Source organism: Uranotaenia lowii, chromosome 2 (genome assembly GCF_029784155.1).
Source record: "Uranotaenia lowii strain MFRU-FL chromosome 2, ASM2978415v1, whole genome shotgun sequence".
Classification (NCBI taxonomy): domain Eukaryota; kingdom Metazoa; phylum Arthropoda; class Insecta; order Diptera; family Culicidae; genus Uranotaenia; species Uranotaenia lowii.
Window position 1 is genome coordinate 187,502,920 of NC_073692.1, and position 15,110 is coordinate 187,518,029.

Genomic DNA, 15,110 nt, shown 5'->3' on the forward strand with positions numbered 1-15,110 from the left:
TCTCTTTCAATCTTAAATGTTTTCTCTTTTTTTTTGCTTTCATCTGTTGTTTTCTTTTTTGCTGTCTTCTCTTGTTTATTCCTCTCTAAATTCTTCTTCGTGTTTATTTCCCTCTTCCTCCAATTCTCTTTTTCCCAAACTTACTAAAGAAAGGATTCTCAGCCTAGGTTGTTGTATCAACGATACTTATACTGTTGATGGTTTCAACGTTTCATAAACAGAGAGAGTACATTTTCAAGGTCTTATTTTCATTTTTAAAATAGCTTGTAAACTTTTTTCGTTATTATATAGAATAGAATGTTGTTGGACTTTATGCCATCAACGCTGCAGTTGGCGTACAGTTATTGAAAAATTTGTGCGATACAACTGTGTTCGATGTTTACTTTTGGGCTCGAACTCACGGACATCGACTCAGAAGGCAATTAATTTACCAACTGAGCTTTATCACAAACCCGATTCAGGTAATATGACATTAAACTACTAATTGTATCATTCGCCGATTCTTTAAATCAATATTTTGAGCAGCTGATCGTCAAGTTCAATTTTTTTTAATTTTTAGATACATCTGTAGGTTTTTTTTTAAACGTATCAATCAAAGGTGTTTAATTTGCCTAACCGGCATTCTTATCTTTTGCAGCCTTTGTCGATAGGCTGTTAAAACGTTATAGATACATCGATGTGAAAAGTAAATATTTGTATTTCTTTTCATTGGTGAAAGACGCTCAATCGGTCTTCTGGTGCCCTAGTATCAATCATGAGGTAGTTGAGGGAGGTAGTTTACGCACAAAACGCTATCAGCGTTTGACTTATCCTCTGAATCAAACGTGTCAATCGCTGATACTTTTTCCTCTAGGAATACACAAAAAAAAGCTGTTCTGATATCCAATTCAAAACCGATAAACAAGCAACAAGTGACGACCTATTCTAGATTCCCGGAACGAGGTTTTCTGTTTGCCATTCCCACCATAGATAGGCAAAATTATTTGTACACCGAACTTTACCGATTGTCGTTCCATCGCTTCATCTTTTCACGTTCGTTCGAAAGAAGAAAATCTTTTCCTTAGGGACCGGGATTTAAAGCGCAGCTTGTGGCGCGAAATGCCAGCTGTAGTTTGGCGCTATTTTCTCCCTCCATTTGGGTGTTTCCCTATGTATATATACACAAACCAGTCTTTCTCCGATAGGGAAGAAGGGATTTCTTTTAAAGGAAAAGAACTGGATTGCCACCGGCAGCAGCCAGATGATGGTTGTTGACAATACGTCATTGCACTTTTGATGGTTCGATGATGGTTCCACGGCGTTAGAACCTGAGAAAATCTGGGGTCGCTATCCTCGTTCTTATCGGGGGATCTTGCAGTGTAGCTCTAAAGGAGTCGTTTCTCGAAGCAAGCAACTGCCTGCGGGTTTTTAACTTTGCTTTGGAGTTGAAGAAAAAATTTAAATGCTCCGAGAAACGAAGAAGGAATCAAAATAAACAGAAGAGAACACCGGCAATTCGAGAACACACAAGGTTCTTCTCTGTTTCGTTTCGTGGTCCCGATTCAACGGAGATTGTTCGCAAGGACCTGTTCCAGTGAGCTGGAAACCGGATTATTTTTTGCGGCAAGACAACTCGAAGAAGAATGTGGATAGCCCAGTTTGAATGATCAACAGTAAAGTTGGCTTGGTTAGCAAGTCGTTAGAATGGATCATTCGTTACTTATTTAATTGCTCAGCACAAGGGAAAACTTGTCAAGCGTTGTGTAGCTTAATATGTAAATAAACTTTTGAAGTTGTTGTTTGTTTTATAGGAATTCCAAATTTTATTTCGATTTGAATATAGTATGGCCTTAAATACGCCTCACAAGTATTGTATAAACCACTTGAATATCAGTTATTAGACCTTCAGAAACCGTACATATCGTCAAAATAAACCTTTTCGGATTTACTCCTTTTTTTTCTAAAATTTGAACATATTCAGAAACAAATCACACATAAGATTTTCTAAACAGCTATTCAGCAACCCAAAAGATCAAATTTAGTCAAGCACGCGACACTTCGAGAACCAAAAAAAAGCAAAAAAACCTATTTTGATATTCATATTCTACCAGGGGGACCAGTTTTATTTACCAATTTCAGTTTCTTTCCTCACCCGTGGCTTTGGCCATCATTCAGCCGTGCTCTAATGTGTAGTTATGTGAAAAAATCGAGAAGGAAGAAGGGGTCGTTGAATTCCGAATGGGGGGTTTGATCTGTGATATTTGTCCGATTCCTTCATCGAGTTTGGTTCTAACCATCGGTTTTCATTTGTGTTTTTTGCTCGTTTCAATTTGAATATCGCGGAAGGCTTCGTTCATTTCTTTCCTAGTTTCTCAATTCGAAGTGGAAAGGAGGTGTTTCTCGCTACACTTCTTTTTTATGGAATCAATACATAGTTTTACCTGTTGCCATAAAACCATCCTCAAGGACCTCTTCCATTTCACCGAAGGCGCATTTATAAAAGTTAATTGATGATTACTGAAATTCCTTCCCATCATCCGTAAAATTTTGCTGCTTCTCTCGGTGTTATTATTTTACGACCCATCTCTCTTGCTTGACAATACAAACTTTCAAATAGGACACCGAGAACGACAGAGACCAACCGAAGCATTACTCCGGTTTCCCATTTCCCCGGGCTTTAGAGTCCCTAACAAACAAAAAAAAAAAGACGAACTACGAAAAAACAAAATTGAAACCGAACAGAGCCACCATAAGCTAATAACAATAATAACGATATGTATAGGTATTACACTTTCCTCTGGGTTGTTTGAATTGGAACCCGGAGCCTCGAGGACGAGGGACGAAAAACTGAAGTTACAAGCTTGGGAATATGTGGCACATGAAAAATAGAATGATAACTAAAGGGAAACAAGGAAATGGGTGAGCGCAGCATAGAAAGAAGTTCGCGCCAAAAGTTCTACGCATGACGCCTGTTGCCGCCTCGAAATGGGCAACTGTTGCAACGGAACTTCGGCTTCTATTTGATGGAATTTCGATGTGGATCAGGTCAAATAATAAAATGATTTGTTTAAATCTGATGTTCTGTTAAATTTTAATTAATTTTGGATTTGTTTTTCTTTCGGACTAAATTCAATAATCATGAAATTTAAAACAAAAACGTTAAAAGTCAATAACTTTCTTTAAAAACTGCTTTTTATTAAAATCCGGTTCCAGATTTGATTAAATTAAAATTGGGTTAAATATAGAACTTCACTCCACTACAAGGCGACCGTCAAAAGCCTTATTCATTATTACAACTAACGACTATGTTCAGCATATATATGAATTTTAATAATAAAAATTTTATTTCTGGATACTACTTTCTAGAAAAGTTGTAAGTAATTTGGTCTTCGAGCGATTCCTTCACTGTTTAATTTTACCCAAAAAGCGAATGTAGAAGCAACCAAAAGTCCCATAAAACAGGTACAAAAACGCTTACTCAGCCCCATCATTGATATGAAGTACGTTCTATGCAGCTCAACATTTAAGTTCTTATTGATACTTTGAAGTTTAAAAACAAGTTTTAATCATCTTCTATTCAGCTTCCAAAAAATCCAAAATAAGCAAAAAATCTCTGTCTATCTCAACTGATTCCTTGGCTTCAGTTCATATCACCTTCTCTTGATTATTTACTATGTTCTATACCGGTGCCGCCATGATGCCACGCGCCGGATTCCAAGCTGGACAAATTGCTCAATTGCTTCTTTCTTACATTTACTACATATACCGCATAAGAATGGTCACTCGATTACCAAACTACTTATTGAAATAAAAACTTGCCCGGATTGGTGATCGAACCCCGACCTTCGTGGTGAGAATCGAATACGCTACAAAAAGACCACGCCTTGATGTTGTTCTAACTGAAACTCAAACTCGAAGTGGTGATTTGATTTTGAAAGCACATCAATGCACTTTTTGTGACTTACCAAATCCCGTTTTGAGCACTTTTGTGTCCTTTATGTGACTTACACAGTAAACGAAAATTACCGAGTTCGGTTATTTTTTTTTACCGAAATCTTAACATGTGTAAATCGTAAACTATTCGGTAATTTTTTCGGTAAAAAATAAACGAACATCGGTAAATCGATTCTTCATTTCCCCTTATAAAATCCTTAAAGTTAACATGGTTCTGATATTATGGTATGTAATACTTTCCAAATTTCAAGTTGAGGATTCAGCTAAATACTTTTATTTCCCTCGTACTGAATTTTGATAAAAATCCCAGAAAAAAATACTGAATTTTACTTTTGAGCTCTCGCTTCTGAATTCTGCAATTTTAAATTTATTTTATAATTACGGATTGAGTAACCGATGTATAAATCACAACTTAAATTAAAGTTTGGATTCATAATTAGAATTTTAATTTCAATTTCTGATTCTTAGCTCCGGGATCACATTTCAAATAGTTAATCAGTAGGGGCGTTCGAACATTCGACGCAGCATTGACCGTGATGAATACCACCCTTAAAAAAACTTAGCCCATTTTTAAGCCTTACAACTTTTTTATTTTAACTCAAATCGGTTTGCAGTCTTCGGATAAAATATTTGTCATTATTTGGCTTTAAGAAAACCCGTTTTTAAAAGAAATCGGCCGAAGGAAACCAAAGTTATTGATGAAAAACTGGTTTTTCATGTTTCTCCAGAACAAAATGTCTCAATATCCCATATAAATTTCAAGCTCGTTGAGCGACCCCTTCCCGTGATCCGATCTGGCCCAAATTTGGTATGAGATTTTGCACTAGGCCTAGGATCAATTTTAGCCTGCAGCACATCACTTTTTCAAAAGTCGGGTCATTTGGGGTACTTTAGTCAAAGATACCGTCACTTCAAGATAAAGAAGTGGGCTTTGCCGCGAACATACATTCTTCTATATGGATATTCGATGTTCGCAACGCCATCTAAAGAGTTGGGGCAACAAAACTCACCCATGTTACTAAGGATACCAAAGTGTGTCTTGGGAAAACAAATCGCATTCAAAGTTATTATGGTTGGCAGTCAGTACAATAGAGACATCTACATGGTTTACAAGCTGAAGAATATTTTTGATTATTTCGTTGAGTTAATTGAAAATCTGTTAATCAATTAAATTGAAATAAGATTGTCGAGATTAAAAACTATCATTAAACTTTTGCGAAACTATCGTGGTTTGTAGAAGAAGAAAAGTATTTAATATGCAGAATCAAATAAAACAAACATTTTTTGGTTTTTGTCAAAATTTACAAATTATTTATTCAAATAATGTTAAAACTAATTTACCTAATAAATAAACAATACTTAAATATACTTATATAATAGATTTACATAATTTTTTTATGTTCAATTTTTTTGACTTCTCAGTTATTTTGTTTTTTTCTTTTTTTTATCTATTGTAAGTTGATAGTTGCAATTCATTTCTTTTAGCTTGGCCCCTATAAGCATATTTGAATATTTATCTACTAATAATGACACACAGTCATAACAAAGAATTTCCAAAATAGAATTGGAGATATTTTTCTCTAAAGCCATGTGTTCAATTATGTCCTTGAGTTCAGATTTCACACCAACCGCGGGCCTATCTGTCGATTTAGTCCTGAAAAATGACATACGTGAGCTATGTCTGAATTGCTTGTTCATGAATTTGATTTTAAACTCAACACATTTTATTGAGACATGAGTTCAAAATCCAGCTAATACGACGATTCGATTACACAATTACACAAAAAATCTGAATTTTTTTTTATTGAATGCGAATGAAAAATTATGTCAAAACGACTTAACAAAAAAACAAAAAATTAAAGGATAAAAATATGAAGTAGAATGGATTTTGAACCTTGCTACCGACACAAAAATTTACGATATAATCTTGGTTTTGATGAAAGTAAAGAAAATAGATTTTTTGTAACATCCAATTTTAGTTCTTTTTTAAGGAGCAGTCTGCATTGAATTAACAAAAAAGAGTAATAAATTTAAAAAAGAAATGTCCCTTAACTCCCTCCTACCCGTTGATCAAAGTTTTTCCTGTTATTCTAGTAGCAATTAGAAAGTCTAAATTTGTTTTTGCGTTGCTTTGAACAGAACATTAATAATTTAACTAAGTGGGCCTTCTTGGGCTATCAAAATTCAAACTTCAAACTTTGTAAAAAACATTGATATCAGGGAAAACCATTCAGGTACACACTGTGTATCGTTCTAAGTAAGTGGTTTTCAAGGAAATAAGGATACATTCATAACGTTAAAATTTTCGAAAATATCTTACCATGGTAGCTTTCGACTTCGCGAGGAATATCACTAGCATCCGGTAAAACTGGTGGAAAATCTTTGGTTTCGAATACGTTTTCAAAAATCTTCGGGCCATTAAGTGTTGGTTTCGCATTTTGAATAAGGCTAAAAATCATAAAATGATTGTCCGGTTGTTTCTTCGTACAAAAAAACTACCTACCCTTGGGAATGGTTGGATTTATTAATAAAATCATCCTCTGAGAAATGATTCTCGCAGATTAAGTGGTGAGGCTTCATGTCTGGATTGCCGCTAAACTTTTTCCAGCACTCAAATGATCTGAAATGTTCGAGATCATTCAATGTAACCGAATCTTATCAATTTTGAAAATAGAACACTTACCTGCTTTTACCAGATGCACGAAAGAATGTTTTCTTTGCTATTCCGGATTTGGAAGCAAAACATCCAACAACTGCACAGTTTTTGCGGCCCATTTTGGTTGAATGACTTCTTGAAATTTATGCTACCAAAACGAATTCAAACAACGGCTACTTTGATTTTTTTTAACCTTTTTTGAAGTTTACGTTATCAAAGACTCAAACTATTAGGTAGTAAAGAGGGTGTACAAGCTATTTTCGCGGCCTGTTATGATACCCCCACTCAGAAGGGAGCAGCACTGAGCGTATAGAGAGGATTTTCGATAAATTACATGGGTCTGCTTTAGTGTACCTACTGGATATTGCATTTTTTTCTATAAAGGTACTCAATTCAAAATAATCAAACAAGTAAAGTAACGTAAAAAACTCTCATTGTTAAAATTAACACCATTTGATAATAAGACCTTAATAAAATTTCACTTTTCAAGAAAATTAGTTCGAGTTGAATGGACCACTAAACTGCCGTGATATGACGAAGTGACGTATATCCATTTTTTTCGATTTTGACTTTTTGACGCTATTGTGTGCGTTTTTCTATGAGCTATCAAATGCTTTCAACAAATCTAGAAAATATCAAACAGTTTTTGAGAAAATCGATAAAAACTAATCGCCAAAAGTGCGATTTATACGCCGAAGTGACGTATATCCATGCGTTTTTGAAAGTGATACAGAACAATTTCAATAACCCGTATAATTTACAGGCGACATTCCTTAGATTTGTAAAAAATCATATTTTAACATAACAATCGGTTTAGAAAAAAATAAAAAAGCCCCCCCCCCCCCCCCCCCCTTTCCTCAGAATAAAGGGTTCTCGAACAAAGAAGTTGTCGAGCCTTTTTGATAAATAAAATTTGAATGCAAACGTCGACATCTACACTAATTAAAAAAATTCGAGGAATTATTTAACATTTGTAGAACAAAACTAATTCTTCATTAATTTTGCGATGTTTTTGTTACAAAGAAATTTGTTTATGGTAAGTTTGTCAGTCAAGCAACAATATTGTGCTGTATCTTTGACAATTTTCATTGAAAAATCTTGAAATTTGATCCAATGAACCTCATTTTCTACCCGGCACCATTTTTGATCACGTTCATTGATTTTAACGAAACTTGGCCTGGTACTAGATCAAACATTTTTACATCTTTGGACCAAATTTCTAGGTTTTCCAATGAACATTGCCTTGAGAAGTTTCTCCGACAGCATCACTAAAATTTTCTTCCTCACTCGAATACAATTTAAGAAGATCCAACGCACTGACCATTTTAACTAAGAACGAAATTTGTTCCAACTGCACGAAAAGACTAAGGATAAACGTCACTCCGACGGAAAATCGTCTAATCAAAACAAACGTTTATACGCCGAACTGACGCATATCCATTTGAAGTAATTATACGAATTTTACGCAAAATAAAGAGTTGTGTTTCAAAAGGCTGCATTTGTCATCTATCTATGCATAAATTCTACAGATCACATTTTATGAAAAGTCTCAGATTAACGAATAAAGAGGAAAAAGAGAAAATCGCTTTTATTCGCTTAAAATGAAAATGGTTTATACGTCACTTGGGCGTAACACGGCAGTAAATTCATTTCAGTCTTTTTCCATTCTAATAACATTTCATTTTTATTTATTCAAACGAATTCATTTGATTTTTTGGTCGGACTCTTCAAAATGGTTCCCTCATTTCAAATATGTTTGTTACATGGCTGCTCATTTTTTCAAATTTCGATTCAGCACAAACTTTTTTTTTTTTTTTGAAAAAAAGAGCTACTGATGAAGATTCGAACAGTTTTCGAGATGTGAATTAAGTTAAAAAAAAACTATCTTGTTTCAACTTATGAGTTTTAATTGTTTCAACTTATTTCTTATTACAGTTAAATCGCCGCGACGATTAGGGCTCCCTTTCTTACTAACACAACAGTTAATACTCAGTTAATACTCAGCACAAAAAAAATTATGAATTTTATTTGAATTATTTCTAAATAAAAAAACTTGTCTCTCCTTCCATATGTTAGGTGTTTTTTTTCCAGAGATTAGTAAAGAAAGTGCACTATGGTATCAATCACCGACATAAAAGTTATTTATCAAAACATAACGTAATCAAGCTTCGCAGTAATCAAAAGTTAATTAATTTCATTGAGTTTTTTTCATATTGAGCAATATCCTTGAGCTAAAAATAGTTTATGCTCGGAAAATTTTTCTACGATGTTTCGTTAATTTAAAATACATACATTTAACATATTTTTGAACAGGAACTGGAACAGTTCAGAGCCCTAAAATGTATGAGCTGAGCTCAAATATCTCGATTCCCAACCTTTTCCCGCATTATACTCATGAAATTAAAATTCCGATTTTTTCCGCTATTCCCGAATGGTTTCTCATTCTGAAATGAAATTGATTAAAAAATTATGATTTTTTTTTTATCATGATGAAATGAATGAACTTAAGGATTCAATAGGTTTTTTTTTTATCAGAAAAACAATCTATAAAGAATTTTCCCGGTTTTGATTTGAAATTCCAGTTTTTTTTCCCAGTTTTCCAGGTGCCATTTTCAATTCCCGGTTTTCCCGGTTCGCTAGCCACCCTTGTAATGGTATAATTGATTCAACTATAAATATAATTGATTCAACTATACATTCCTGGTTGACCTCTCTCATTTAACTATAAATATGATAGATTTAACTGTAATTGTATAATTGATTCAACTGTAAATATGATTAAATCAACTACAATTGTTTGATTGATTTTTGTTATTCAACTATAAATATAGTAAATTCAACTATATTTTTATGATTGACTGTGACAATAGTGCTCATCAGCAAAAATAAAAAAAAGTCGAAAATGTGAGACCAGTACGTGTTCCCTGCAGCGATCGTGGTACAGATTTTAGGACTCAGCCGGCAGTTCCTGACATCGGTGGCAAAGCGCAAGCGCTCTCCAGCGATGGGGAAACATTTTCCTCCACCAGTTCCTGGCAACGGTCAACCATATTTAGGCGAACTATAATAACAACAACTGACAAAGCAACCCAGTTATTGTGAAAATGGAGAAAAATGGATTCTAGCTCTGCTAGATTGATGAGCCAAATTCGATGAAAGTCGAGAATCTATAGGCGATGGAATATCTTACGGGGTTTACTTAAGGATTGAAAGAATAACTTTTCGCTTCCAGCGCCAATTGGATGTTCGCCGAGCCAGAGCTGAAAGGTCATCTGATTTGAAGTCAGGTGAGGTTGTCTGGCTTGATCCAGATACAATGGAAATTCGTCGAATAGGAAACACTGATAGATATGGGCGGTTCGAATCCAATAGGAGACCATCAAGCTGGAGCCAGAGAAGGTCTTTTGAGATCTCAGACTTGAAACCTGAGATCTGAGACCTGAGACATGAGGTCTGAAATCATAAGGGCTTGTTATATTTACAGCTCAGTTGGCAAGTCAGTTGCTTCCTGAGCAAATGTCCGCGAGTTCAAGCCCAAAAGTAAACATCGAACACGGTTGTATCGGATAAGGTTTTCAATAACATTTCGCGAATGCCATAAAGATGGCCAAACGACTATAATTCAAACAAAAAATAAGACACCAGAAATTTTACAAATCACTTTACACTTTACAAATTACGAGACAAACGACTCGAGATGTGAGACATGAAACTTGTAACATGAAACCTGAGTCCTGATATATGACTCCTTACAGAAATCATAGACATGGGACTCAGGTCTCTGGTCTGAGGTCTCATGTCTCATGGTAATCTGGGCTGGTGTGTTTTTATTAATTAAATTTCGGTAAAAAAATTTTGTGAAAAAAGTTTTAACATTATGTGTTTAAGTACAGACCTAGTTTAGTCAAACAAATTACTAAACTCTTCGATTTCACGTAGCTGTGTCTTCTTTTTTTTTGTTCCACTCACAACAAAAAAACGACTCACTACTCATGCTCTTATGTGCTTCTTGAAAGGTCGTTTTAAAGAAAAGCACACGTCCGCACGTGTGCGAATCGCTAAGATGGGTGAGCCTCTATTCTTCCTCAAGGACAAGGAAGTCCTTTTCGGCTTCTGTTCGTTCACTTTGTGAGCCGATGCTCGCTTCTGATCTGACACAAATGAACAAAGCAAAACGGAACAATCGGTTAGGAAATGAATGGACAAAAAAGTTCGTTATCGTGTCCGTGAACAATGCTGCATTCATTAGTTTTTTAAATGTTCGAAAAGGATAACGGAAGTGTTGGTTAGAGACTGGTTTTAAATGCCTCGACAGAAAATCAGCTGATTCGTTCGACTTCGGATCAGTCATTCCCGCGGTTCTTAGGAAAGATGTGGTTTTGTTTCATATTTGTCGTAGATTTTCTTATGTTTCGAATAGTCAATTCCATTAGCTTTAATCGAAATACGAACGTACTGACGGAATCTTCTTCTCATTTACAGGACCAGGAGAACCAGCGACCAGCGAAACGTCATGGAACGGAACGACGGTCTCCTATTCCTGCATCGTCCGCTCCATCGGTCCCGATGCCTTCGGTGGTCAGTTCTGCGACGTCCAGCAACAGTGCGGCCAGCATTCACATACCTAGCAGTGACTACACCTCAGATACCCAGAGCTCGTCCGATTGTTTCTCAACGGCGGCCGAGTTCGACATCTTCCCGCTGGCTAGTCCACCCTCTGTAAATAGCAATATTCTCAGTCCCTCCTGTGATGGTTCGCGGGGCAGTTGGAACACCAAAGGTGACACGACGCCTCGCGGCAACCGGAAGCTGCAGCAACAGCAGCAACAACACCACAATCATCCCCCGCATCATCACCACAACCATTCGCATCACCACTGTAGTCAGCATCAGAATGGGAACAGTGACAGCAGCTGCTGCAGTGGATGTTGTAGCTCCAACGGTTGTAGTAAAGCGGCTTCTCGGTTACCTTCCCTCTCCTGCTGTGTGACACCCTCGTCGGAGCTGAGAAGCTGTCCGCTGCCGACACTTCTCTGGGCCGAATCGACCGAGGTGTGGAAGCTCATGTGCCGCAAGGACGAAAAGGCTTCGCTGGAGCGAGAGCCGAGCATGTTCGATCAGCACCCTGGTAAGTTTTTTTTATGTATTCAAATCTGATAAAATTTGTTGAAAATAGGTACAGTTGAAATCTTTTGTGAAACGAACCTTCTCCAACCTCATTGGTACAAACCAAGTTTGTAATTTAAATTTTTAATTTTTCATCTTTTAGGCCTTCAACCTCGAATGCGGGCAATTCTGCTTGACTGGTTGATCGAGGTTTGTGAGGTGTACAAACTTCACCGGGAAACGTACTATCTGGCGGTGGACTACATCGATCGGTTCCTGAGCCGGAAGAAGGAGCAAAAGAAAACACACCTGCAACTGCTCGGCATCACCTCGCTGTTTGTGGCTGCTAAAGTAAGTTAAAAAAAAACTTAATTTACTTTCTGTTCGCTTATCGTTTTATTTCTTCCAAAAAGGTTGAGGAGATTTACCCGCCCAAAATCGGAGAATTCGCCTACGTAACAGATGGCGCCTGTTCAGAGGAAGACATCCTACGGGAGGAGCTGTTGCTGCTCAGTGAGCTGCAGTGGTGCATCAACCCGGTTACTGTCATGGGCTGGCTGGGACTGTACATGCAGATCAACGTTACCAGTCGGCAGTTGGAACCTGTGAAACAATCCTCCTGTCGAAAGCAGCAATCCCAAGGTGCTGCTGCTGCTGCTAAATCGCTGGCCGAGAGCAAATGTTCGGAGGCGTTCGTTTATCCACAATTCTCCGGCATGGAGTTTGCCCAGACTGCTCAGCTAATTGATCTGTGTTCGCTGGACGTTAATCTGGCGAATTTCCCGTATTCTGTGATTGCTGCGGCTGCCGTTAGTCATACGTTCGACCGGTTAGAAGATTTGTTTTTAAAAAACTTAACAGAACATTTCCAATAATAAATTATTTTCTTTAGGAAAACTGCCACCACCGTGTCCGGGCTTGATTGGGAAGTGATTGCTCCCTGTGCCAAGTGGATGGAGCCGTACTTTTTGGTGATCTGCGATGAGAATGAACTCTCACCAATGGCGCTGCTGGAAAGTAACGATCAGGTTAAAAGTAGCTACGGTTTGCTGCACGTGTGCCCTAACCTGGTTACGGACAGTTCGCACATCATTCAAACCCACACAACCACTTTAGATATGTTTGTAAGTATTCCATCGGTTTTAAATCTGAAACTTGTAATTAACGTGGTTTCTATCTATTTCCCTAGGATCGCGCGACGCTTCGGAGAGAGCAGCTGGAAACGTTGGCCAGTATGATCCAGCAAGAAGCGTCACCGGCACAAATTCTCGACCCAGAAGGTCTTCTTACCCCACCCGCCTCCAGCCGCAAATCGTTGGATGCCGTTATTCCCGGTGTTACAAGCACCACATCCACGGCAACGGGCGGAACGGCGGCAGCAACAGTGGCACTCGAAATAGAGAATAAGATAGCGGTGATAATCACTTGATAGGACTTGATAGGTATAAGAAAACTGCACTGTTCATCGTAATTATTTAGTGTAATGTGTGTTGTGACAATCTACCTGGTCCATCTTTTCTCTCCTTCAATTTGTATGTTCTTCTTTGGTTCTATTAGATTTTATTGTGACCCAATTATTTAAAGAAAGGCTAATTTATTATTTTTTTGTATGCAATTTGATTTCAATGGTAGGAAGCAGAAGGATTTCATTTTCCTCTTAGGATGCTGTAAAATTATTTTAGTCGTGTGACAATTTCCAAGTGACATTAATGTATGGATGTCGCGCGACAAAAATTTGTAGCACGAACTTTTTCTGTCACATGATCATAAGCAAATGGGGAATAAACAAACTCTTTCAAAGTCATCCATCAATGCAAGTTTGAATCTTATCATGTCATGTAAAATACGTTAGATCCTTTCCAAAACTTATAACTTAATAGTCTTATAAATCCCAGTAATACCTAACGCCCCAAAATAGCATCTAACTTGAACTAATGCAATTTATCCAACACAAAATGCATCCTTTCCTAATAACGTTTTAATCCCTCCAAGCTTATCCAAATAATCATTTAACTTGATACCTATAGTTAGCTAACCACTAATCATTCCTTGATAATGAAAAATGAGATATAGATTATATCATTCCTTCATTTAAGTATTATTCATGTTTTCTTTTCTCTCGAAATCAAAATTTCAGAAAACTAGTGTTATCTGAGAATTTGATTTCGATTCAACCATCCACACATTTAACACTCACTTTTTCATTTTTAGACGAATCGCAATACATTTGCCTTACCAAGTACATCTAATTTACGTTCAAACCCGCGCCAAGAACAACCCCAGAGAAAATAAAAAAAATCAAGACTTGAAGCTTTTCTTTGACAAAAGTTTTCTTTAGTTCTAGGAGAGAGAAAGATCGACCACACAAAACTTTAATAATATCGAACCGCTGTAACCATAGCGTAATTTAGTTCGTTAAGTATTTGAGAAAAGAGAAATAGTACGCTTATTACACGCTTAGGTCACAAACTACTAGAAAACCCTACACTTCAGTTATGCGCTTTAATCATCGTCGCCGTATCGGTCCTAGTAAGGCGATATGCGAATTAGTTTTCTAAGATGACAATAATTACCGTTCAATAATATATTCCCGGTTGAAGTGAAGCTAGGGTGAGTGTGATATAGCAAGACAGGACTACAAAAGCAAACTGAATACTGACTGTTCAAGATAATCTTAGATTTCGATAGGATGAATAATTTCCAATTGTATAGTAGAGATCTCAGAATATTTGACCATAACAAACAGGCGAGGACGCGGCTGTTTTGGCCAAAGCGAGAAATTCTAACTGTTACGAACTGTTACTTAAAATTAAGGTAAATTCTAACCTGTTGCAACGCTAACTCTTGGATTTCATTGTAGTTGAGTATTTTATTGCTATATTAAACAATAGTGTAGGTTAGGGAGGATTTCCTAGGTCTTTGTAAGTAGAACACATGCAATTTGTATAAAATAATTAGGAAATTGAGAAAAATAAATAAAAATATTGAAATTAGAAATAGTTGGTCTTGTGCAACTGTTTTTCGAAAGTTCCTGTCTTCGAGTTCTGAAACTTAAAAAAAAAACATATTTTTGAATTCCAAACACAGTCAGTTCATCCGAGTTCAAAACTGAAAAACACTCGACTTTTTCTAATACCGATAATGTTTTCTTAAGGAAAAACTTAATTACAAGAAGGAAACGGTTCTTTTGGCCTTGTAGGCAGCTGCCAAAACTATATTTTTTGATTTTGAGAGGATGCATTTTGTGGAATTTTCCCCAGCCAATTTAGTAGAATTTTCAACAAAGTGCGGTGACTGACAAAATGACGATTCCTGCATCGAAAAAAAATACAATTTGCTTTTTGGGACTCCCCGTTTGCCAGTTGTTTTAAGCAAAAGACATAAATCATAAATTTTATGCTTTCCCTTGAATACC

General features: G+C 36.6%; 1 protein-coding gene across 8 annotated transcripts in view; it reads left to right on the forward strand.

Annotated features, from left to right (window-relative positions):
• LOC129748489 (G1/S-specific cyclin-E) overlaps positions 1-14,692 on the forward strand; it is a 36,872-nt gene extending 22,180 nt beyond the window's left edge. For 7 of the 8 annotated variants that reach the window (XM_055743130.1, XM_055743131.1, XM_055743128.1 and 4 more), the window contains exons 4-8: positions 11,072-11,717; positions 11,859-12,046; positions 12,109-12,524; positions 12,588-12,819; positions 12,885-14,692. In XM_055743130.1, coding sequence (XP_055599105.1) covers positions 11,072-11,717; positions 11,859-12,046; positions 12,109-12,524; positions 12,588-12,819; positions 12,885-13,124 — 1,722 coding nt within the window. In that variant the 3' untranslated portion in view covers positions 13,125-14,692. The remainder of the gene's footprint in view (positions 1-11,071; positions 11,718-11,858; positions 12,047-12,108; positions 12,525-12,587; positions 12,820-12,884) is intronic. The other variant, XM_055743136.1, reaches the window with a different exon arrangement.
• Positions 14,693-15,110: the final 418 nt, after the last annotated feature.